This window comes from Pempheris klunzingeri, chromosome 9, assembly GCF_042242105.1.
Source record: "Pempheris klunzingeri isolate RE-2024b chromosome 9, fPemKlu1.hap1, whole genome shotgun sequence".
NCBI classification, from domain to species: domain Eukaryota; kingdom Metazoa; phylum Chordata; class Actinopteri; order Acropomatiformes; family Pempheridae; genus Pempheris; species Pempheris klunzingeri.
This window is the reverse complement of record NC_092020.1, coordinates 19,212,858-19,238,422: the sequence shown is the minus strand read 5'-3', so window position 1 is coordinate 19,238,422 and position 25,565 is coordinate 19,212,858. Positions and strand designations below refer to the sequence as shown.

Sequence of the window (25,565 nt, the reverse complement as noted above, 5' to 3'; positions counted from 1 at the left end):
AGATTGACTATTTTTAAGGACCTGGTTTACTGTGTCAGCAGTTTGTCAGCACAGTCAGAATTGCGTTAGAATATTGTGAAATACTGACATGTAGAAATGTCATTTAATACAGACTGTTGTGTATGTTTATTTTGAAAGGCTTCGTTGTCAGCAGCCAGCTACCAAACTACATCCACAAGTAATAATGGACTCCTAAATATACAGAACTCCACATAAAGATAATCTTGGTAATATAACAACACTACTGTGAGACAGTTTACTTCCTGACATTACTCATTGAATACACCCCCTTCCAAACTCAATTACTTTCTCTCAACCACCGATGTAGCAACTTTTGGGGAAAATAATACATGAAACAATTGTGCGTTTTTGGGAACATTGTGTGGAAATGACTGCAAATCAAAACCCCAGAGAGATTGAGTGGTCTGCATTACAAACAAGTCAAACGGGTCGCACTGTGCTAGTGAACTCAAAGCGTAACGAATAAAGGAAAACACAGACAGGAGGATTCAACAGCTCAGTTATACAGTACTAGCAGTGGTCGGCACACATGTAGGCAGTCAGAGATCAGGCCAAAGTCAGGAAACAAGCAGGGATCAAACTAACCAGGTACACCACACACAAGGAGAAAATGCTGGAAAACTTGTCACAAAGGAACGGAGATGAACTGGAAGGAAGGGCAGACACAGACTAAATACACCAGGGCAGGCTAAAGAAACCACCCGCATTCTTTAATGGACAGCCCGAATGATAATAATAATGAGACAAAGGTGGAACTACTGAAGGTGGAGACACCATCAACAGTGACGGGGAAAAAAACACAATGAGAGAAAGTAAAGATGAGAGAAGAAATGAGAAGAAAATAAAACAGGAAATCAACACAAATTAGGACAGAGAGTGGGACATGACACAAAGTAAAGACTTAATCCTAAACTGTGACTTTGAAGAGTCCTCTGCCTATTAATTACATAACGAGGATGCTTGTTATCATGTAACAGGCCAAGTCTTATGATGCCAAGTCATTTCAATTCCCACAGACAGATTAAATGAGTATCTGTCCCGATGAATATCTCATCTGATAGAACGTAGCTAGTAGCTAAATCTGGCTCAGAATGAGATGCACAAACTGCTCAGGATTGATTGTAAGAAGGCATGATTGCACAAAATGGTCTTATGGTTACTATTAAAACTCGTGACACTGAATAGTCATTTAAATTCTTAAACTATGTAACTCATTGTCACATTGCGATGAATTGCGTCATATCAGCTGTCACAGTGTCTTACAATACATTTACATGTTATTCCATGCCTGTATTTCATGCTTTTGCAATTATTAACATACTAAAACTAAAAACTAAAAAGACGCATATGCCCCTTAGAAGTAGGACCGTTATTTTCAGCCCATGTCTTATGTACTGACACTATGTAAGACAAGTGGATGTTGTAATCATCGATGTGTATATGCATGTAGGCATATTGTAACCATGCGATCATGCACCATAAGCCAACTTCCGTAATCAAGTCGAGTTGATTTTAATTAAAATGTAAAGATGTCACAAATTTCCCTCGAGGTGCTTTGCAATCTGGAAACTACATGAGACTCTCTGATTGAGGAAAACATGGAAGTAAATTCCACAGATCACTTAACAGATTTTTTATAAGTGTGTGTTAGCTCTCTTAAACCTGTGTTCCCACCCTGCAAGGTGAGAGACAGTAAAGGTATTCTGGACTAAAGTGAGAATCTGGGTGATAATAGCGACAAATTTTCATCTGAAATAACTTCTTACTCAAACTTTTCAACAAGAGTGATTTCAGATAAGTGGGAAGGAGAAATTGTGCAATTGGAATACATTCACTGTGAGGAAGCTGACACAATAAGTGACAGATTACACATGAGGGTAGATGATTGCTGTAAATTCCTGTGGATACTGCATATGGGAGTAGCATCTGTGATAAATTATATATTATGGAGCTCTTCTACAGTAACTTTATTATGTACATGAACTTATGTTGTCTCATGTTATAGAAAAGTGATAATAATAAAATCCTACATGATCCATAAATACAATGTTACGGAAGTGAATTCTCATTGTCATGTCACCTGCTGTGTTAATAATACCTTTTTCTATTAACACAATATGATTCAAACTAGGAGCCAAACCTCAGAATCTCTTGGTCTCCAATACTTCAATTTGGACCATTCTTTTTAAAATCTCTTTTTAAAAGTTTCTCACAAACCCCATTATTATGGAAATCACTTACCTTTTAAGGAATAATGGGAGGGGGGGTGGGGTAGCGGAGCTCAGGCATGGTACAGCACCAATGTGCTCCATCACAAGTGCTGGTTGGAAACTCCCCTCCCAGTTAACAGTTATCTGACATTTTAATTACAGGCTCCGTGTTTGCAGATTTCTGTGTCTTTCAGACACGTACAATCCAACACTCACATCCACTTCATGCAGATTTTTGCCCACTGTGTGGAGGTGAGAAAGCTTGGGCGAAGTTTAAAGAACACTTTAAACTTCCGAACTTCTAAAAATATTTTAGACAAACTTTGAGAAACTGTTTACAGAGCGATCAGTTTTAATGCAAACTTTAGCCAGTGAATAAGAACGCATTCTTCTTCTGCTTGACTGACTTCTAAAGCACTGCTTGTGCAACATGTGGCACGGCAGTATTGTATATTAGTATAAGCACACTGACTTGTTCCTGTATTGTACTTGTCCCAAAACTGCAATTCTGTATCCAGGGACTATTTTGAGATCCTTGGCCTTTTGAATAGGGTAAATACTGCAATGAAACATACATGTTAACACTTCGCTAGGACGCAATGGTTGCATTCATGGTTTAGCATAACAGTGAAGTTGTCGACATCCAACAGGACAGTTACATTTGAATATCAGTTGAGTCCCAGCAGGGGTTAAAAGCAGTTTCCTCACACCTTCCTCCCCCCTCTCTTTGTCTCCTCTTTCCCTAAAGCCTGCCTTCACCTTCCACATAACCTTTTTTCACATAAAGTCAGCTTCACTGTGATTGGCAGGGAGGACATTAAGGTGTTATTCATTGGTAGTCACCCATTCCCATCTACCTGTGGGCCTGCCCGCAAGACCACTCATGCTCTCTCAAACAGGAACCGCATTATCAACGCTCAGCTCTGTGTAGAGCTTTCATTGCCGTATCCGAAATATCACCAATTTGTGGCTGCGTTGCAAGAATCCTTGTGTGATGAAGACCAAAAAGGAAGCACAGGAGATTTCAGAAGTCACTCTGAATCATTTTGCTGAAGGTAAGGGTCATAAAACTCTACCAGACTCCGACCTGAGTCAAAACAGTATCTGTGAATGATCATTAGTGTTTCTTCTTTGCTTTGTGGGAGCACCAGATGGCAACTATTACTTACTGCTTTGTCACTATGCACCAGTATTTGATTGAGAAAACCTACCCATTGTGTTTTCAGAGTGAGCTATCTGACTTTTGAATCTTATTGCTTTATTTATACAGTATCATTGGCAAATAGTGTGGTGAAATAATACCCTATAATCTAGAATGGGCATTCACTTGCATGCATTTTTCATTCTGCTTGTGGTATGCAGTGAGAGCTGTTGGCTGAATATGTGATGACCGTCACGCCCAAAGGTCAGGGCAGCAGATCACTTTAAATTGAATGTATGGAACAGAATACATACAAAAAAGCATATATGCTTGACTTCAAAACTTCTGTTCATCATTTTTGTTAGACAAGAATATGCAGGAGTGTGTCCCCCTGACTGCTAAAAATACACTTTACTTATCAGCAAAATCACAGGTATTTATTTAGAATGAATAAACAGTTTGAGGCGGCAGCTAATGTTTCATTTACTCAGACGGTTATTACAGAGTCGGTGGATGCCGAGTTTCTCCGGGCTCTTCAGTGTGAATAACAATGACTTAGGCTGTCTACACATGTGCCCATATTTAATGTTTGACTGCAAAAACTCTGTTACACATTTATCGCTCTCAGCCAGTAAAATATTATCAACAGATTAATTCAGCAGCTCTCATAAGCTATCATTTACTGCATGATGAAGCTACTTGATCATAGGCCTTTCTGCGGATTTTGATTTGAATATTCATCATTAAGATCTTTATGTTTTGCTGCTTTTACAACAAACAATGCAAACATCATGCGTGTGTTATGGGCTCCTGTGATAATGCCTCCCTCAGGTGTTCTTGTGTGTGTGTTTCCTGCAGTCATGCCCCTCAGCTGCTCATGGAGTTTCATTAATGTTTGACTGTAGACTCATAGACTCCATTGCATACTTCCAATGAACCCAGAGCCCAGAGCAGAACATTAGTTTATTAATGCAGCGTTAGTGGTCACTGTTTGACTTATTTTCCAGAATACATACTGCATGTACGTGTATTTCTGTGCGAGTGGGTCAGAGAATTGAGGATGAGTTATCTGAGGGAATCTGAATAGACTTTCAGGTATCAGCCTTTTACTGAGAATCATAAGTGGTGAACCTGTGAGTTCACAGTCGATCAGTTTTATCGTGTTTATTTTCCAGCTTGGGACTCTAATTTAAAGTTGTAGCATCTTCTTAGATGTGTGGAGTGTGGAGTGTGCAAAATACAAAATATAAAGGTTCTGTAGTGTGCAGTCATTATGGATTAGGACTGTTGCCTGAACATGTGACTTACATTTACTCATTTTTTACCTGGTTTTGGTCAGGTCATTTTAAAAATCAAATGTACAATTTATACCATATACTTTATATATACCACATAAAAACAAATACAGAGCACATACACATTCAGCACTAATGACATACTAGAGCTGGGGCCTGAATTTAAATCTAAAAGTTGATGTTGTTTAATATCCTGGGAGATTAGTCCCACATACAAATTCTACCAAAAAAATTCCACTTAAAATCACCCACACAAGGAAATCCCTCATGTGTCCTCACTGGTAGCTACAATTGATATTGTTTTTTGAATGAAGATAAATTTGATTAGTTCCAGGAGCTCTAAAGTCTGCAATCATCCAACGGGAACAGAAAAAAACAGAAAAGTACAGCTTGCTGTGACAAACCACCGTGGCACCGTAGAGTGAGTGAAACTCTACTCCGTGACAGTTTCTCTGTCAAGCTTTAATTGGCCTCTTTCATCAAGAAAAAAAAAAATCCTGTCATAAAATCTTCAGCTGAGTCGGATTCTGTCTGGTGCCTCGCTGTTTTTGAACAATAGACTGTGCTGCCATCTGGTGGCAGACGAGGGAACAGCCATGCCTCACTTTAACTTTTTTGTTGTTTTCTTTTTTGCCTTGGGCCAGGTAGTGATTGTCTTGAAAGTTGCCCGTTAACTCAGTGTCTCAATCCTCTCACTCTTCTAATCAAGGAGGAAGTTTTCCTTTCAGGAGACTTGGTTTATTTTGTTTGCCTCCACGCACCCATCAAAACTCCATGAGCTCTCTGTCCCTGTATGAAGTACCATGCACTGAGCACCTAAGGTGTGCTGCCTTTAACTGCCTTTGATGACAATTAAAAAGAGCCTGTAAAGTTTTACAAGGCTTGTAACTTCTAGAAAAATAACAAGCAGGTACACTGTGAGGAATTACATCATGCAATTAGGAATTCAGTGGAAGGAAGAAAGAGAGAAAGTCGCCAGCTTCTACGGGCACTGTTTGTTTTGAATGCAAAATTATTTAATTGTACTTCTCTCGCAGAGGTCATTTCATTTTTCTGTTTCATCGCTTCTATTAACATTCCAAAATTGTTTCCCAAATTGTCAGATAAAGCACAGCGTTACAATTTTTCCTTCATGCGCGCCAGTCAAAAGAAATAAGTGGAGTTTGTTCCTTGAGGCTCAGACTCAATCAAAAACACCACTCTCTGGGTAAACAAGTGATAGTCGTGTCACATTTCCTCCATTAGTTCAGCTTTATTCAGTCAAATCAACTCATGCAAGTATTTCCAGGACAGCCATTCAGTGTGCCGTTTGTCGCTCCAGCTAGAGAGTAAAAAAACTGAACAAATGATGTAATTGTTGTATTTTATTTCCCTTCCTTCTCAGATATATTTTTCACATGTGGAAAGATATATCTGTATAATTCTTAGTAGTTTCTTTTAAGGAAACAAATTGGTAGAAATAGTGAAGCAAATCTGAATCAAGAATTACATAGATAAAGGTAGGACACTTAAGACACAATACTACATATCATAATGAGGAGGAACCTGCATATCGACCACTTGGTTAATGAAAGCACATTACTGATATAATCATTAAACTAGTTATTAATGCTTTATTGTGTGCATATTGCTGTTTGATTTTACCTCCAGTTAAGTACAGTACTAAATCTTGTTGAGTAATGTCAATAACTATTTTGTTCATGTTTACTACTCCATAATGTGGAGTGACTGACAGCTAAGTACTATTGGATCATGAATACAATGTGATATAATGAGATCATTTTATACCTTTTTCAGTTCTCTTGAGCAGCCGGTCTGACAGTGACTTTAGAGTCGAACTGCTGGGGGCAGAATGTCTTTATTTATTTATTTAAACTTTGCACTTTTGTCACATCGATTTATGTCCGTTATTACATCAGGATTCAGCGACTTCACCACAGTCTATCCTTTACAAAGTCTGACAGGAGTGTCGCATGCTCCTCACACAGTGTATCTATTAGGGGCTGCGTTAGTGATGACGGCATGATGTCAGAGGCAAAAATGAACAACGGAAACGAATGTCTTCACACACACAAACAAATGTGAAGAAGTGAAAGATTGACATCATCTACCAAGAAAATGTAAAACAAAAAAGTAATATTTATTTTTGGCCACTGGTATTGTGCAATGTTGTGAAGAGTGTGTCACCTTTCTTCTAGGATTTTGGCATTCAGACACACACACACACACACACACAGAGTGTTGCAGGAGTGCTTTATGCTATTCTGCTGATTGACAATTGGTGGCAGTAATGTGCCAAGAAATGTGGCAATGTGGACATGAATGTAAACACTGTAGGTTTAAAAATGTTCTAATAATCTGCCCTCCCAATGTTTTATCAGGTAGGAAACGTATTCAGAAGTTTAATTATGCTCAAGTGGTACACACAATGTTCTGTATGTTGGTGAGACACACTGAATGTAAATACAATTTTGCCATCTATTACTGTTGTGATAATGAATACTACATAATAACGTACACTGGTAAAGGTTAAGTGAAATTATTTATTTTCCATAATTGTGTGTGTGTGTGTGTGTGTACAATCTGAAAATGCCCACCTGGCTGAAAGAAAAAAAAAAAAAAATATATATATATTTTCCAATACACTAATAGACTGAGCCGAATTCCTTACTCTTCAATACAAAACATGCAATTACGCCTTTTCCTTGTCATTTTCAGCCTCTAAATGAACCTCCTTCCCACCCAGAAAACCTTCAGACGACACATAAAACGGACACATATTAGTACATATACATGCACAACATGAAAGTTACCTAAAACTCTCAAACAGCATATTTATTGAATGAATAAACAGAATAAATTTTGATACATTGATACAGAAACACAGAAGCCTGTTGACTCTTTTAGTTATTTTAAACTACCTGAACCTATACAGTTCATAGGCACAAGGACCCAGCAGAAATAAACACCCCTCTCACCCCCATTGCCTTCTCTTCCTGCCCTCCCACTTCCTCCCTCAAACCCATGTGCTGCTGGAGGAGGTGCAGGGAGGTGATTTTACCTCAGCATGTGTGTGTGTGTGGGTGGGTGTGTGCATGAAAGATATTGAGAGGAGATCAGCAGTGAGTGCAGGGTGTTTGGGAGTCGAGGAGAATGATGATGGGTTGACCTTTGGAAAGCGTCTCACCTAAAAAACCTGGAGAACATGGAAGCCAAAAAGGTCCTCCATTTTGTGCCATCTGGTAAGTTTTACAGGGGTGGAGTGGGGTGAGAAGGTCTTTCATAGTGCAACCTGAGCCAACTCTGTCAAACACGTGGAAATACCCTCTCTGCAGCATGTGTATGTGTGTGTGTGTGTGTGTGTGTGTGTGTGTGCTGACAGCGTCCAGTAAATAATGTTTATAGCATATACTGTATAATGCAGGCTGTTATCTTTAGAAGTACAAACATTTCCTGACACCACCATTTTCTTTTATTTGCCTGCTTCTTTGGGTGCTATTCAAATGTTTTATGCCTTTATTTTCTTGACATTAAAACCAACTGAATATGAGCAAGATAGTCAAAAGCAAAGGATACGAGTCAATATTTAAAATATGGCAATAAATGGTACTTGTCTATCATGGTAGGTTTTTACAACAGACCAACAAATATTTTTAGCATCTGCTTTAACACTCTTAAAGAACCACACCGGGAGAAGAGAACCGTTCTACAAATGTTCATTAAAGTGATTTAAAAATACTTATTGGGTTAAACTGTCTGTAGTTGTGGGAGAAGCTAATATATAACTTTATGCTACAGCAGTGATGTCACTTCCCCAGTTTGTTACGTAACACTTCTTTAAGCGTGCCACTTGCAAAATACAACAATATCAATGGCTATCCAACAACATAGAGGCGAATTTCGACCGAAAATTAATTGGAAACTATTTTGATAATCATTTAATTGTACAAGTAAGTAGCACCATGTTAGGAATACTCTGTAGACCGACCTATTAATCAATTAATTGAGAACATAATGGGATAGAGAATCATGACAATAATAATTAGTTGAAGCCCAACAACCCATTAAGATGAAAGTCTTTTTTTTGTTCTGTGCCATTAATGGGTTAAAAAGACCGACTTGAGTTTTCTAAGAACAAGGATTAAGAAGATTATCCTGCAGAAAAATGTCCAATATTCTAATCTGGCAAATTTCAAGTGTTTCCACTCTTATTTAAGAAATTCTCTGGTTGACGTTGATGATAATGTGTCAGTTACAATTCAGCCGTTACAACTAATCAGAGTGATTATAGAAGCCATTCTTTTATCTGCTTTTATCTTCAGGTTTACAAGCAGGTTTTATGTCATCCACCACAAATTGAATGTTATTAATGAGAATTTGCCATTTAATATGTTAGCCTCCCAGAGGATTTGTGCCATTTGACACACACACACACACACACACACACAGAATCTTTTGATGTCTAAGTGGGAAAAAGCCTTCCTTCAGGTGTGTACTTTAGCTAGTAAAACATGACTTGTGTGACTATGAATTACTGTTCAGTGGTCTTTTCACTGTGCTGGATAAACAAACACCAGGCCGTCTTTATCATCAACCTTTGAGGTGTTGAAGTGGAATGAGCTGTGGTTCCTATTTCCTGTTGTTTGCTTTGTTTCAATACACAAATGTATGCGACTTACACAGCACACACTTCATGGTACAGCTGCTCAACTCCCACAAGGTCAAATTCAGATTTTTTTAAAAAGTTTTTTTAGCACTTTACTACAAAGCAAAACATTGAAAAGCAGACTTTCATATTTTAAAGAACATCTGCAATAATGCCTTACATTTATGAGCACCGTGATCCCTCTGCCTTGATGGTTTGACCTTGTGCAGCTCAGAATAAATGCACAGTGAGGTTTGTAGCTCGATGCACTTGTTTCCAGAGACCCAATAAGGATTTTTCTGTTTCCTTATGCTCAAGGACATCCTCTGTCTACAGATCACAGGATGGCGGGGATTAATAAAACATGTCTTGGGCTTTAAGTTAGCCTTTTTTTTTTATCCAGGGAGACACAGGACTTACAAACATCACATCACTGGCAGAGTGGTGGCCTGGTTTGTCAGAGTTAAAGTTCATTGGAAACATTAAAAAAAAAAAAAAAAAAACATCCAGATTTTAAGTCACAGTCAAAAAGCAGTCTGGGTGTTTTTTTCTTTAGTAATGTATTTTCTACAAATGTGGACATGGCTTATCAAACATGGAGCAATACAGATCTGTAAAGGCCTTAAAACACACCTCCTCATCAACGTTATTAGACAGAAGATGAAGAGTTTTGGTATAAAATACTTAAAAGTTATTTTTTTAAGCATATACTATTTAGCTTAATACATGGAGATATCAATTAAAACAGGCATGAATATGTATATCACTTTTACATAATTATACTGCATTAAAATAACTTGTAACCAATAACAGAATCAGGGTGGGAAAGCTATTTTGAGGAGGAGTTTCGATGTCAATGTTGCAGCACCGCTTGTGAAAGAACTCAAGGCTTGGCTTACACATCTGTCACTGTCAGTGTGTGAGGAAGTCAGCCAACAGAAAACCCACATGCATGAGCCATCGTAACCCACAGGCCTGCAGAAGCAAAGTGAAATATCCTTCTCTGATTGACTTTTACTGCAGCAGCCTGTACTGAGTCAACACAGATAAACTGAAGGAGAAAACAAACGGGTTACTGTTCGGTGAATTTTTACTTTTGAAGCCCAAATGTCATTGCTCTTTTATTGTAGGAACTGATGAGAAAAGTGTGTGGCACTGCTGTTTAGTGGTTGTCAGTCTCTGTTGTTGATCATGCTGCGATAAGACATAGTTGAGAGTATTTACAATAAACTTGACCTTTATCTTTATGAGGCAGGACTGCAAAGGTCTCAATCAGGCAGGCAGACTAAATCATCCAGCACACACCCGGCTCTGGTACAAACAGCTAGTTTCATAAGCTGCGAGGTGCCCTGTTGTCTGTGCAGACTCCTGTGAAGTGGAGGAGTCCTGGGAATGTTCTGTCTAATCTGCTTTGAGATATAGCCTTGCTCGGGAGTCCCTGAAGCCAATCTCTGCCTCAGGCAAGGAAAAGCTCATCCATACAGCTGCAGCAGAGTCTCACAGATCCATGACCGCCTAAACAAACATCGGACACAGCTGGCGTCAGATTTTTGTTGTAACTGAGCGGGAAGAGGTCTCTTTTCAGTTTCTCAGCATGTGCTGTTTTTCCACCGTGCTCTTAAACCTCTCTCTGACTGATATCCACTGTCTGTCTCCATAATTTGATATCATTTAATGTGCCACGTTACTTTACTAAAGGTTATTAAAGGGCTTTAAGGTTTGACCGACTATGTGTCATACTGGCAGTATTCAGTGGTTATGGCAATGATTCAGCAAGCTTGGATGTTACAGATAAATAGCCAGCTTTTTAATCAAAAGTTCCAATTTCTGTCTGCAAAATCTGTCACTATGTGCAATGAGAGCAGTTTAAAAGGTAGAAACCTGCTGCTGAATGCAGCCTGTAAAGTGAGAGGCGCTGTTGTCTAGGGAAAACACAGTCAGTCAACATGGAGTGCAGCTTCACAAAATTTGTGTCTGTGTCAAACTTCTATGATAAAATACATATTAGACCTGCATGGAAGGGATTTAATTAGTAGTTTAATATTTTAGTTGTGTCAGTAGGTTAATTTAAAAACCACGATTACAAACTACTGTGTCTTTAACTGTGTATTGTATTCTTGACACCACTGAAAATGAGGGCATGCCCTCAGTGATTCCTTGAGATTTAAGAAAAGGTTAAATGAATGAAAAAAGTAATCATGTTCGGCAGTGGGCTTGGTTTGAGTCTTGCCCTTCATAATGGTGTCAGTACTGGCCAAGCCTTCCTCACACTGCTTGGGAAAAATGTTGGAGGAAAATACAGATTCTATTAATTTCATCTATACCATTTACCTAAAAGTAATCAAATTTAAATTCAGTCTAAAAATACTGGAATCAGCTGGAAAAATACTCATCATGTGTATAATTTTACTATAAAGACGTATACCATCAAGAATGGGTCAAATGACTATGTGTAATGTAAAAGGAGTCACTCACATGATAATGAACCCACAGAGAATTATCACCAACTGCAGTTTTTTCAGTTGTGTGGAGCTTTTAGCATCTTTCAGCTCATTATTCTGGTTTAATGGCCCGCAATGTTACCTTTTGGTTCACTCTGACTGCTCTCACTGACCTTGTTTGCATCTGTCACAGCTAAAAAGCTTTGATTGACACACTGAACGCTAGTCGCCCTTCAGCAGGCAGCAGACTGACAACATTAGTAACTAGGTGGAGCATTTGGCAGGTAAAGAGTCAAATACAGTGGTGGAGACCAAAACCAAGCCACTAGGAAGTGCGCTTTGAAGGAAATTTTACATAGGGGCCATACCGTGTACACCGTGTATTACAACAATGGCGACCGTCATGCGATGCCATTGGGCCCAAAAGACTTACTTTCTTTCATAGACTTACTTTCATAGACTTACATTGTGAAAAAGACATCTGTAAATCAGCTGATACATTTTTTTTCACCATCAGAATTTACAAAGTTAGCGAGAAGATAACAGGAAGTTAGCTGGTTCGGCAGGCCTGAGACACTAGTGCGCATGCTTTAAGGGCTCAGCAATTTGGAAGATCCAGGTACTTCTATGCCTGGGAAGTTTACCATTTTTGGCTTCATGCACCACTGAGAAACTATCATAAGAATGAACGGAGACTCGCCTCCAACACTGTATTCAGTTCTCGCTATACATCCATCACCAAAACAGAGCTAAAAGGAGAGCGATTATTGGACTTGTATTCATGAGGCGGACACGAATATAGATTCAAATAAAAGCTCATAATGAGCTAATATCAGACGTTAATATATCAACATTTTTACTGCTGGCTCTGCTGCTAAGAGGCCAAAAATGAATGAATACTGTAATTAAAGTGGAACGTCTGAGGCATATTTGTTTTGTTATATTTCACATGATTAACTTCTCTACAATGTGGCCGAAGCTTGCATATAAACATAAACAATAATGAAATCTAATATGAAATACTAAAAGCTGAACATGAAGTTGCTTTAATTTCTTATTTGTCTTTTCTCCAACAGACGCTCCATCCACTGGGAGGTCCAAGAATGGATATGTTTTCCAAGAGATGGGTGCGTAGCTGCAGGAATAAATGTTATATTTACTCTGATTGCTTTTCTCAGCAAGGGTCCTGCTCTTTCATGTACTTGATATGAGCTGCTTTGCAATCAGAAAACAGTATTCAGTTTTTTTCCCTTTGGGACACCAGGGAGAATACAGTAGTTTTTCACATGTAAATTTATTGCAACATTTATTTGTCCCAGTGCCAATGCTCCTCGCTGCTCACTGATGACCCATTTCACATGCTGGTGAGCACAGCCAGTTCCTTCGCTGGTGTGTTGTGAGGTTAATTAATGGATAAATAACGAGGCAGATGATCTCCGAGTCAATGACGGGAAGAGGGAATAATCATAGCTCAAAGCTTTGCTCATGAAGGGTTAAGGGTAATTCTTTAATTCTCTGGCTGTTTCTCTCTCCGCTCATAAAACTCGCAATCGAGATGCCATATTTATCTTCTATACAATTAAGGAATTTACGAGGGGCTGCTATTGTTATATTGCTGCATGTCTGGTTTAAGGGGGATTTTTTATTGGGTCTCTCTCTCCCTCTGGCTGTGTGCTTGTCAACAGATGGCAGAGTGGTGGGAGGCAAAAATAAATTGTCCCTTTCTGTGAGACACTGTTAATGCTGGTAGCATAGCATCTTAGCCCTGATGCACAGAGCAGTTCTATTTCATGGTTAGGTTGACTTGCCCATTATTACTGCTTATTTCGTGTAATCCACTAAATACTGCAGCAAGCAGAAAGTTATTCTGATGTAGAAATTGAAATGATAGTAACGTAGCATCTATACTGAGACCATTTGTGTTTTTATCCACAGAGCTGCAGGATGGGGAACAGGAGGATTGTGGGCAAGATTCACCTGTCACTCACAAGGCGCACATCTATGAGACCGAGATCCAGATCAGTGTTTCAGGTGTGTGTGTGTGTGTGTGTGTGTGTGTGAGTCACAATAACTGAGGCAAAGTTCACAGGCATAAATGGGCAGTTATTGCTCCCTATTAATGAGTAATACTAATGAGAATATATAACACATTTTAGTCATTTCCAAAGCTAACTTTAGAAGTTTGAAAGAGCAATCTGCAGCGGGGATGAGATCAAAGATATGGGGTTGGGGACTGAGATAGTGTGAACAAGTGAAAATGCTGTTTAAAAGTTTTCTGTACAACATTCAGACTTTAATATAGTATTAAGCAATTTTTTGCTATGAAAAGAAACAGTGGAGAAATGGCGACCTGAGAGTTACACTCTGTTGTAATCCAAGCTGTCGTATAAAGAACCTTTACATATATATTTCCATGTGGCTTTTATTTACAGATGCTGACTGCCCTGGGTTTGGGCTTTTAAATACAACAAGAAAAGTAAGATTTGCTTTTCCAGTCACCTTCTTTGTGTTGTGACATAATCATTACTGCAACACCCAATAACACCTATAAATCCCCAGATTTCTACCCAGCTCACGCCGAAATTGTTTTAAACTAACTGAGAACTGTGCTAAATCTTAAAGCATCAGCAGTGAGCTGGGAGGGGAATGTGTGGATTTACTTGGTGTTGAGCGATATGTAGTGAACACAATCAGAAAATGAACCTTTAATATCAATATCAATGGATTTTCCCTTGTTCTTGGCTCACACTAGTATGTGAAGCCAATGAACTTCCAGGAGGAAGTGCGCGCCCACAGAGACCTGGACGGCTTCCTGGCCCAGGCGAGCATCCTTTTGGACGAGAAAGCTGCCACTCTGGACGAGGTCCTGAGGCGAATGTTAACTCATGTGGTGGAGGACGGCCACAGGAGCTGTGATGTGGACAAGGTCATGAACTCACTGTTCACGGACGCAGGAGGGAGGGAGTTAAACGGTGAGCAACACATATCAGAAGTGGACTGTGAGGTGAGATGAAGTGACGTATCAATATTAAAGCTTTTTTGGCTAATCATTGAAATGTTTTATGCTTTCACAGTTCACCTTCTGGCAGAGACCATTCAGGGCGTGACTGCTACTTCCACTGGTGTTCGTTACCAGCAGTCCTGGCTTTGTATTCTGTGAGTTCATCTACGATACTATTTATGAGAGAAGGTGCTATTTTGACAAGTTCTTGTAGCCTCCAGCTCAGTAGGAGACTGTTGTAGAAATCTCCCTCTTGATAATTGCTGAGATCAATTGACTGCACAGGACGACAATAGTTTCATTTGAAAAATAATTTTGTTTTGGGTTTGGTTGGGTCGGAGGGGGGTGTCTCATTCACACCTGCCAATACAGAATGCAGCACAATCAATCATTTCTACACCACCGATTCAAAAGAAATTATCCCTCTAATAATTCAGCTCCAATGTGAGGAGCCTGCAGAGGCGTCATGTCTGCATCGCCCGCCTGGACAAGCCGCAGAACTGGGGAGTCAACTGCTGCGAGGCTCGCTACGTCATCCTCATCCTGGCCCCCCCTAGAACGGTACGATCCAGCTCTCACTGCTTCTGTTCAAAACTCTCCTATTTTGAGCAATCCGTAGGTTTACCTGGTGCAGGTGTTGAGCTGAAACAATCACTTGTTTAATGTAATTGTCAGAAGACTAATCTATAGTTTTTTTTGATAATCTATAAGTCATTTGCTGCTTTTAGCCCCTTAAATGTGTAAATGTTTGCTGGTTTTTCTCGCATTAAATGACGAATAATTCTCCTCGGGATCTGGGAAACTCTGATGAGCATTTTTCAGCATTTCCCGACACTTTAGACCAATGATTAATTGAGAAAATAACAGGCAGGTGAATCAATAATAAAATAATAATTATTTGCAGTCCCAATCAGGTGCATTCTGACAAGCTACATAATTTTGGTTTGAGGTTTGGATCTGGCTGCTCACCTCATATGTCAGCTTTTGCTCACACGAGTGCAAAACTTCACAGTAAAATTTAAAGAAGCCTCAAGCCAGCATTTCTGTGCCGTTACAGACATTCAATAAAATCATCAAGAGATATTCTTAGCATATTATTAGTTAAGAAATACTTAATTGGAAGAGTACAGTCAAAATGCCAGAACAGATTTCACTTTCTTCATCATCCGTTTCAGAAAAGCACCAAGACGGCCATTGAACTGGGTAGAACATTTGCCACGATGTTCTCCGACATTTCCTTCAGGCAGAAGCTTCTGGAGGCCAAGAACCAGGAGGAGTTCAAACAGGAGCTGGTCTGCCAGCGACAGCAGCTCTCCATAGTCAATGAGAAGCCGGTCTTAGAGGAAGTGGAGGATTCAGATCCACGTAGAGGGAAAGCACTTCAGGTATTACAGGAGAGCAAAGCAAGAGGTGGCTCTGCGCTGCGATCAGGGCAGAATTCACTGAGTAATAAGTGGCCAAATTACTAACATGACTTTAATATGTTGTACAACTACAGAACAATGGCAATGGCAAAAAGCATAAGCCTTAAAATCACATGTACAATGATATGGAAACGTAACTCTACCTAACGAGGAGTTGTAAAAGCAACATTTACTCTCTCTACTGACTGTTAACTCTCCACATGTGGAGCCCACCCCCGTGTTTTCCAACTCCATCCAGGCATATAAATACGAGGTGCAGTGAAGGAAAGAAGTTGAGCCAGATTATCTGCTTATCCTTGATTCCACACTCTGTCAGCCAGGCCTGAGGAATGAGAAGCAGCTGGACAACAGGCCGAAAAAGCTGCCAAGTCTGCCATGGTGCTGGCAGCACTATGTGTGCGGCTCCATGTAATGATAAAGTACTTCATTATGCCCAGTGTTTAAATTAAGAGGAAATGTCTGCTCTCAGCAGGAGGTTGGACAAGAGGGAACACCCAAATACTGCCTAGAGAGAAAGCATGTATTTGGGTTGTAAAAGACCAAAGTTAACAACAGGTTGTGGCTACACCTGATGTCTTGAGTATTTAAGTGGAGGTTTGTTGCTGCGAAACCAGCTTTTAAATCTCTTCAGCAATTGCAAAATCATATATATATATTTCAAAAACAGGCAACAATGGTCATTCAGGTCGCCCAGTATCTTCAGCTGGATGTCAGCTCTGCTACTCCTCAAGTGTCTCTACAAAGAATATTAAAAAAAAAAAAAAATCATTATTACACTTATTGAAAAGACTCAGTATCCAGCCAGCAAATGTATGAGAATGGTCATAACACTACAGTTACAGTATATGACTAACTGAATACAGTCCATCACACTGACCAACGTGTCCAGTGGCCTTGAATCAATTCTGTCTTTTTCTTCACAGTGCAAAGATTTCTTTAAAGTGGGTAAAGGTGTTTACGATGACCTCCGCCGCAGACTCCCCCTCTACCCCTCAGACTTCACAGATGGTATTCATATTTTATTGTAACACTGCTTCCTAAGCCGGCAGATATCTATTTTGATTTGTTAGAATTTTTACTGCTACAAAATCACAAGATTTCTTCTTTGCAAGTCATCAGCTTTGAGAATAACTTCAAGTTTTGGCTGCTTTGACTGTTCTGGTCGGTTAGATTGTTATATCTGTAATAACACCCTTAAATAATCCATTAAGGTATAATTGGGAAGGACCGCTCGCTGCTGAAGTACACTACCACTGCTATTTTCCTCTACATTGCCATTCTGCTACCCGCGATCGCCTTTGGCTCGTTGAATGATGAAAGCACAAGAGGAGAGATAGGTAAGGACTCCTGCCTTTACTGTCCTGATCTAAAACATCATACAATATTATCAGAATCAGATCAGTTTTATTGGCCAAGTATGTCAACACATACAAGGATTTCGACACTTTTTTCCACTGCTCTCGTGTACTTACACATAAACAGACAACAAAAATTCAAACTTCAACTTGAAATTTAAACTATTTAATCTGAAGCACAGAAACATACCAAGGTTTGGCTGTTTGTTTTTTGACAGATGTTCAGAAGACCATTGTTGGCCAGAGCATCGGAGGAGTCATCTACTGTTTGTTTGCTGGCTCACCGCTCGTCATTCCACTGACCACTGCTCCACTGGCCATCTTTATAAGCGGTGTGTGTGTTGTGTCCTACTGCTTAAACAAGGAGATCAGAACATCTGTTTCTGCTACAGTCAACAGAAGGAACAGAAAAACTCATCATATATCACACGCAGCAGATGCATTGCAATTCAAGCTTGTTGCTGATCCTGAGTCAGCTTCAAACAACCACGACAACCAAAACACTCAATCACATGACTGTGTGTCTTTTGCTACAATCCAGAAGAAAATGCTGTGCTTTTTATCCCACTACATTTATTTGACAAAGTTAGCTACTAAGTTCTTTACAAATTAAGATCAACAATACAAAATACAATTAGCAAATCATGACGTCTAATTATGGATGAAGATAAATCGGTAAACACCTTTGTAAGTGCAGAGTTTTGACACATGATGAACTTTAACTTATGGTTAAGTAATAATAGTAAAAGGGTCATAATCTTATAAACTGGCTCCCAGTCTATATGGGACATTTAAAAACTATTCGTACCACTTGTAAAGGAATTCTTACAGGGAACTGATGCTTTGAATGTCCCATATTATCCAGAACAATATGATGTCTAATTCTATACTGCTAGAGCAGTATAAATGTTATAAGTTATAAGTATGTTATAAGTATGTATGAGTCTGTATGTGTGTACTTATGTATGTTTTACAGTCATCAGGGGCATCTGCGATGACTACGATCTCGACTTCGATGCTTTCTATGCCTGCATTGGTTTATGGAACAGTCTGTTTCTCATCCTCGGAGGTTTATTCAATGTCAGCCTGCTGATGAAACTCTTCAAACGGTGAATACACAACACCGCACCACAGCATTTGTTACTATGACATACAATAGCCAGGAGCCCCATCCATACTTGTGATATATATGTGCCCATGCACTGAGGTGAGGTCACTGATAAGCCAAGGCGCATCTGTTATGACTTCCTGTTTTCAGCCATAATTATTAATTTTGTTCGTTGTACACTCTTGTTATCTGGGCCATCGTTTCGCCTTGGATGGCATGTTACGTCTGTGCCAGTGTAAAAGAACAACTTGGATAAAACATGAATGATCGCGCCATGTTTTTTAAAAAATGTTTTATTCCATTATCTCCCAGCTCAACAGAAGAAGTCATTGCATTGTTCATCTCCATAGCATTTGTCGGGGATGCGGTGAAAGGGACTATCAAAAGTAAGTGAAACCAAGGTCAGACTACATTAAACATGTTTTGAATGCTTCTGCAGCAGAGCTATCTCTCCACACTGCAGGGGGAAGTGCAAACACCCTGCCTATCGTTTGTTATATATACATATCCATCATGTGGTCTTTAGAGGAAAAGCAAGCATGAAATCAAACACGGACCCCCCCCCCCATGTGCTGCGGAAAAGTAGACAGCCCTGAAATGTTAATATAATGGAGTTTTTCACATTCCTTCTGTACATATCTTTTCACCGAGGTTTTATTACAAGAAAGGAAAGAAATGGATGAGATGGATGAGCATATGGTGGATTCTTTAGAGCCCTATTCTTTCCTTTGTGAGCCACAGGCTACTGTAGTTTTCTACTAAACTACACCAAACTGAGCAAAGCTTGTATACACTGCGCTGCTTGAATGATTGAATGTGCGTGAATGTCAGGAAAAACAGAGAATGGCAACATAAACGGGGAATTATGTCAGTAAGGTAGTATTGTAGGTATGAAGACACTCAGTGTGGTGTGTGTGTGTGTTTGCCAGCCCTAAGGTTTTTGTAGGACTTGACAAAAATGTTGGAGACTAAGGATATTTTCATGTTATAGCAAGCTTCATATTATATTGTTTTTAATGTTAATTTGACGGTTATGATGGTGTTTTTATGTGTTATGGCTGTGTGTTACTTTCATTTTGTTTGTGAGTCATCACTGTGTGTGTGTGTGTGTTTGGTATCAGTGATTATCAAAGACGGGGCTACGATTCAGCAACACACTGTCATACGTTTGTCCCTCGTGTCATCCTAACTATCTATCTAAAGTTTCTTTCTTCTTTCCCTCACGCTTCCTAGTTTTTGAACACTTCTACCACGGGCCCACACTGGCAACCACAAACAGCACGCTGGTTCTTCAGCAGATTAATGAGATTCTAGAGAAGATGCAGAACCAGACGGGAGAAGCACGGGGGATTCATAATGAGACTGTGTCACTGATGGGACACGCAGAGGGACATGCGTTAATCTTCCTGCCTGAGTCTCTGGTATTGTGCTCAAGAGAAAGGCCCATCCTCTGCCTGCTGCTCATGTTGGGGACGTTGTGGTTGGGTTACGCCCTCTACCTCATCAAGAGGAGGTATGTCCACTTACTGTAGACGACCATTTAACATGTAAGCAGGATTGTAATGTTGTAGATGGCTGAGGTGGAGTTCATTCTAACTACTTTAGTTACTGTTGGGTATTTTAATGTTTGTGTCACGTTCTATAAGCTGATCATTGCTTTGAAAGTAAAACACTAATCTTTAAAATATAGCGACAGTGTGTCAGATTAATGTAGCGGAGTTAAAAGTACAGTATTTCTCTTTAAAATGCAGTGAAAGCAGTGGTGGAAAGCACATTTACTCAAGTACTGTACTTGGGTGCAACCTTAGAGGTATTTGTACTTTACATGAGCATTCAAATGTTCTCCTACTTGATACTAAAACTCTTCTAAATTTGAGGACACTTATACTTTTTGTTCCATTACATCAGTCTGACAGCTTATAAAATATGATGCATTATTAAACAGTGATCTAAACCATCTAAACCGTATGTAAAATATCTAGAATCAGCTTCACATGCATTGATGTAATTGATGATATGCATTGATGTAATTTTATTTTGAATGCAGGACTTATTCAAGCACTCGGATATGTGTTACATTGTCGCATTGCTACTTTTACTTCTTCCACCACTGAGTTTAAATATGAAGTAGCATAAACCAAAAGTGCCAAAGTACCATAAATCTGTACTTGAGTATATTAATAGAGTAAATGTAATTAATGACTTTGCACCACTGCCTGTGGTAGCAGAACAAAGCTTCATATAACTGCTTTCACTGCACTGTATGAGGTTGGGAAGACCTGAAAAAGAGAAAGAGAAGAGAAAGTGTACATCCCCGGAGTCACACAGAAAGTTACAAATCACAAGCAATGATTTTCACCCTTCAGGTATAATAATGTAATACATGAGGTGGATAAATGTGACTTTGCCATCATTTCTATGTCTGACTCCTGGGAGTCATTGTTCTTCCCTCTCAGTGACAAACCTTCAGTACTTGACATGGATTATTTTTCAAACTAAGCGAGTAGCTACTGTAAATACTGTAGTATAACTTGTACAATTTATTACATCAGAGTTGCACAATGTTGAAATAAGTGTCACTTCTTTCTCCCACAGCCCGTATCTGAATGACAAAATCAGAGAGGTGGTGTCTGACTGTGCTTTGCCTATCTCCGTGGTGATATTCTCCTTCATTGGCTCCTACCTTTTCCTTGACATACAGCGTGAGTACAGATCTCTCAAATAAAATAAGTGATAGAAGACATCCCCTGAGACTTAAAGTCACAACCTTGGCACAGAACAACTTCTGAAACTTCTTATGGAGGGGGGAAAAGAAGGAAAATATTTGCTTCCAGTGAGCTTTCAGCACAGTGTGCGTTCTGTACCTTTGTGGGCCAAAGACACTGGGTTGAATGTTGCTCACAAAACAAAGCTTACAAGCAGCAAAGTTCACTATTTCTTTTCTTATGAATTTTTTTTACCTCACAAATGAAACTGTTCATACTGAATTTGATGTCTTCTCTAAATCTTATGCTCCTAATAGTTCCTATATTCAGTATCTATGACAGCCCGATCTTCAACTTCCCTTCATTTGAAAAGCTGTCAGGGATGAACACACTGAGCGCGGTTGGGCTGGGTTTCCTCCTTGCATTGCTCATATTTATCGACCAGAACATCGTCATCTCGCTCACACACGTGCCAGAACACAAGTAAGAATTTCCAAGCCATGACAAGACATTTAGTATAACTTAGCACATTTCCTTCACAGCATTTAAACAGGTTATATTGTATTGTATTGCATTTCTTATTGGCAAACACGTAGTAGCTCATCAAAGGAACAGAAGTAATGCCGCAGCCTTTCATTGTCAAACCTCTTGAAACTTGTGTGTGTGTGTGTACGTCTGAACCAGGTTGCTAAAAGGCACGACTTTCCACTGGGACTTAATGCTGACTGGTTTCATCAACATCCTCATGTCCTGTCTGGGGTTGCCATGGATGCATGCCGCCTTCCCACATTCCTCCCTACACGCCCGTCAGCTGGCCAAAGTGGAACAGCACGTAGAGAACGGACACCTGTACTCGACGTGAGTGACGCTGAAACAAGGACAAAAAGACACCCAGCTCGTGACTGACTGCCGACAAAACACCAACTTGCCTAAACCCATTTAACCCTTCTGTGTGGAGGCTGTGAAACAGTGGTGTCAGTTCAAACACTGACCAAAATAACTGAAAAGGTATTTCAGTAAAGCACATATAACTAATATGTAGATTATAACAAGTATTTGAAAAAATATAGTCAGACAAAGAATATCATAAACAACAAATGTGTGCTGTAAGTAATTCTTATTTTCCTTCAAGATATTTGGAGTGAATCATTTTCATTTAGGTGAAAACATTTTTCGATGGCAGTGGTTCCTAAGATTAAGACTTATTTCTAATTTACAAATCCTTCAGACAAAACAACCTAAGAAGGAAAATCAATCTTTGGCTGACTACCATGTCCACAATGGGGCCATAACCTGTGATTAGGGGAGACACACACTTTTTTAAATCATTTTTGGGGGCCACAAGCAGCAAACACGGCGCTATGGTAATTCACAAAAGTATTGTGTATGCTCTCTAGTCAGCTGAGGTGTTTATTGGAATATTTAAAGTGCTTTTCTCTGCCTGTGTGTCAAATAGCATTGTGAGTGTGAAGGAGACACGTCTGACCTCGCTGGCGGCCAACATCCTGATCGGCCTGTCTGCATTCATGCTGCCCGTTCCTCTGCAGTGGATCCCAAAGCCCGTCCTCTACGGCCTCTTCCTCTACATCGCAGCCACTTCGCTTGATGGGAACCAGATGGTGGACCGCATGGCCCTGCTGCTTAAGGAACAGGTGAGCTGGAAGGACTCTGCGGGTTTGATTGGTTGGTCTGTTTGCTATAGCGGACAGTTTGCACACTTGCATCTCTTTGTCTTTCCTGTTTATTCGTTAAACTTCACATGGTGGCTGCCCAAAAATGGCAACCAGTGGTTGATGTCTAAAAAAGTTTATTATCCAGATATTCAGGGGGCAGAGAAAGGTTAGGGGTAAAAATTATGGCAACTTTGCTGCCACCATCACAGCGAATCTGGTCTCATTACGTCACAATGACATGAAAAACATCATTTGGTGAAAACAAGAGGAACAAGAGCTGCTGTACAAATTTGAATTAACTTGACCAAACATCAGAATTAACATGCGCACAGAGGAAACTTTTTCTTACTGACTTTGTCATTTATGATGCAACAACTGGTGCATGTTACTGTACTGGCCAATCTATTTTCACTTTAGCAAAGCAAAATGTCACTTTTAACCACATCATACTCACACTTCTCCATCTAGACCTCCTATCCTCCCACACACTACATTCGCCGCGTGCCTCAGAGGAAGGTCCACTACTTCACAGGGTTGCAGATTGTCCAGCTGATCGTCCTGTGTGCGTTTGGGATGTATCCTCTGCCCTACATGAAGATGGTCTTCCCCGTTCTGATGATCCTGCTGGTCCCCATCAGGTGAGATGACCCAGGCTGACAGGGGACAGAGTGGGACCATGGGAACCAACAGAACTGATCTGCATAGCGCTGGCAGTCTGTCAGACAGAGTTGTTTTTAAAGGGGCACTCCACTGATTTTAGATATGAAGATCAGTTTACTAGTCACACATTCTGTGGCCCTGGAGGGAGCTTTCTTCTCTCAGAGATAATAACTCAGGTGATATCAGAAATATCTCAGCTTGGGCTTGGAGACGGCACATTTATAACGCAAACAAACTGGGGGTGTGGAGTTTGAAAGACTTTTGTAAGGCAGTTGTTCAAAAACATTTGAGTCTTTTTCCATACAATACATGTAACTGTACCATCTGGTATCTCCATGTTTTATCTCAGGACCAGTCTGCTTCCCAGAATAATCGACGCCAAGTATCTGGACATCATGGACTCCCAGCACATGTAAAACAGAGCAACTTTATGCAAACACTCATTTTCTCCAGCTGGAAGGGAAACAGACTCAGAAAGATTGTGTTGCTAACTAAATCAAATGCATTTGGACTGCAAGATTTGGATTTGAGCACTTTGCTGCTGATTGGACGAGCATTTACACCCTTCATTTTGCTTTCTTGTTGCTCATCACACATTTTCCATCAATGTAGCTGACTCTAATATGTAGTGTTCCTACATCTTTATTGTATTTAACAATATAGTTGTGAAGGAGTTTCTTTTGTTCACAGACATACAAACACACACACATCTGTCTTGAGCTGGTAACTGACAGGTGCACGACTTAATGTCAGAGACATTTTTTTTACAATATTTAAAAAAAATCCTAATCATTTCAATAAATTTAGGCATCATGCTGTTTATTAGAGAGCTGCTTGGTCTGTGGCCTACTTGGGTTTGAAGTGTGATGTTGATGAGGGGATTATGTGATTTCACTGTTTTAACACCGTAAAAAAACAAAATCCATAATCATTTGACTGGAAGAGGAGGATTTTTTTCAAATGCAGAGCGAACTGTCACCTGGCATTGACTCAAATCAACCACACAGAAGCCAGGTATCACAAACTGTCCCACTTGTTAAGCTGTGAAAGACTGCTATTGTCATTTCTAGGAGACTCATAACAATAAAGTATGTTAGCGTAAAGATTATTGGTTCTGTCTATTTCAATGTTGAGATGAAATCGAACTGCTAAACAAATAAAGCCCTTTAAAGGATCTGAATGATCATTTTTCATTGTACTGAGCCTCCTCCATACTAACTCCCAAAGCAACACACTTAACATGCAGCACCAGTCATTGATACTGTAATAGGAAGCACCTGCTCAAATAGCATGACACACAGAATCAGCACAATACCATCCTTTGTTGAGCGGAGAGGGGCAGACAGTTGGAAAGCTTACATTTCTCCAATAGATGGCAGTAGAAGCTCATCTTCAGGATAGTTTGAGCTCAGGCTTGGCTGATGATAAATGTCCACTCACCAGTACATTACAGGAAAAAATGAGCCAGATTGATATCACCCAGTAGAAGAAACTGGGATAATGAGGTTAAGATTGGGTAGATATAAGGCATTAACAGTTTTCAAGTCACCAGCTTTAGATGTTTTGTTTAGATTTTTTTTTATCTCTCACTTCCTTTAAAGCCACTGTTGTAAGCCTACAAACCACCTGACGCTTTATTTTAAATACATTTTACTGCTACTTGCTGGGTTCAAAATTGTTACTCCACCGTTAATGCATCACCTACGTTATCATGACTGTTTTCTAGGCATGTTTTATCTGTCTACACGGAGTGCCGTGAATATATTAGCAGGACAAAAACACCCGACTGTTTGTTTGTGCCCTCTGATAAACAAAAGAGGGATCCTTTCACGTTGTGCTACAATGAAGCAGTGCAGACAATTATAATCAGTGGCTACGTGGCTGAA

At 39.8% G+C, this 25,565-nt stretch overlaps 1 protein-coding gene across 2 annotated transcripts; it reads left to right on the top strand.

Moving 5' to 3' along the window:
- Positions 1–3,122: 3,122 nt before the first annotated feature.
- On the top strand, positions 3,123–24,853 carry LOC139207203 (solute carrier family 4 member 11-like). 2 transcript variants are annotated; one of them, XM_070836855.1, is made up of 20 exons: positions 3,123–3,286; positions 12,830–12,880; positions 13,689–13,784; positions 14,186–14,229; positions 14,506–14,725; positions 14,828–14,909; positions 15,192–15,315; positions 15,930–16,139; positions 17,102–17,186; positions 17,390–17,515; positions 17,752–17,865; positions 18,510–18,642; positions 18,954–19,027; positions 19,875–20,154; positions 21,237–21,343; positions 21,664–21,829; positions 22,031–22,204; positions 22,803–22,998; positions 23,488–23,657; positions 24,029–24,853. In XM_070836855.1, the coding sequence occupies exons 1-20, from the start codon at positions 3,226–3,228 to the stop codon at positions 24,093–24,095; spliced, it is 2,580 nt and encodes an 859-aa protein (XP_070692956.1). In that variant the 5' UTR covers positions 3,123–3,225; the 3' UTR covers positions 24,096–24,853. The 2 variants fall into 2 exon arrangements, with proteins under 2 accessions (XP_070692956.1, XP_070692957.1); XM_070836856.1 differs by lacking the exon at positions 3,123–3,286 and adding an exon at positions 7,758–7,909.
- The last annotated feature ends 712 nt before the right edge of the window (positions 24,854–25,565 follow it).

Excerpts from the sequence above, each read along its gene's own strand:
- LOC139207203 (XM_070836855.1), top strand. The coding sequence starts at position 3,226 with ATGAAGACCAAAAAGGAAGCACAGGAGATTTCAGAAGTCACTCTGAAT. Across the intron at positions 20,155-21,236 it reads CTCTACCTCATCAAGAGGAG|CCCGTATCTGAATGACAAAA; the intron begins GTATGTCCACTT and ends TTTCTCCCACAG. Across the intron at positions 22,999-23,487 it reads CCCTGCTGCTTAAGGAACAG|ACCTCCTATCCTCCCACACA; the intron begins GTGAGCTGGAAG and ends TTCTCCATCTAG.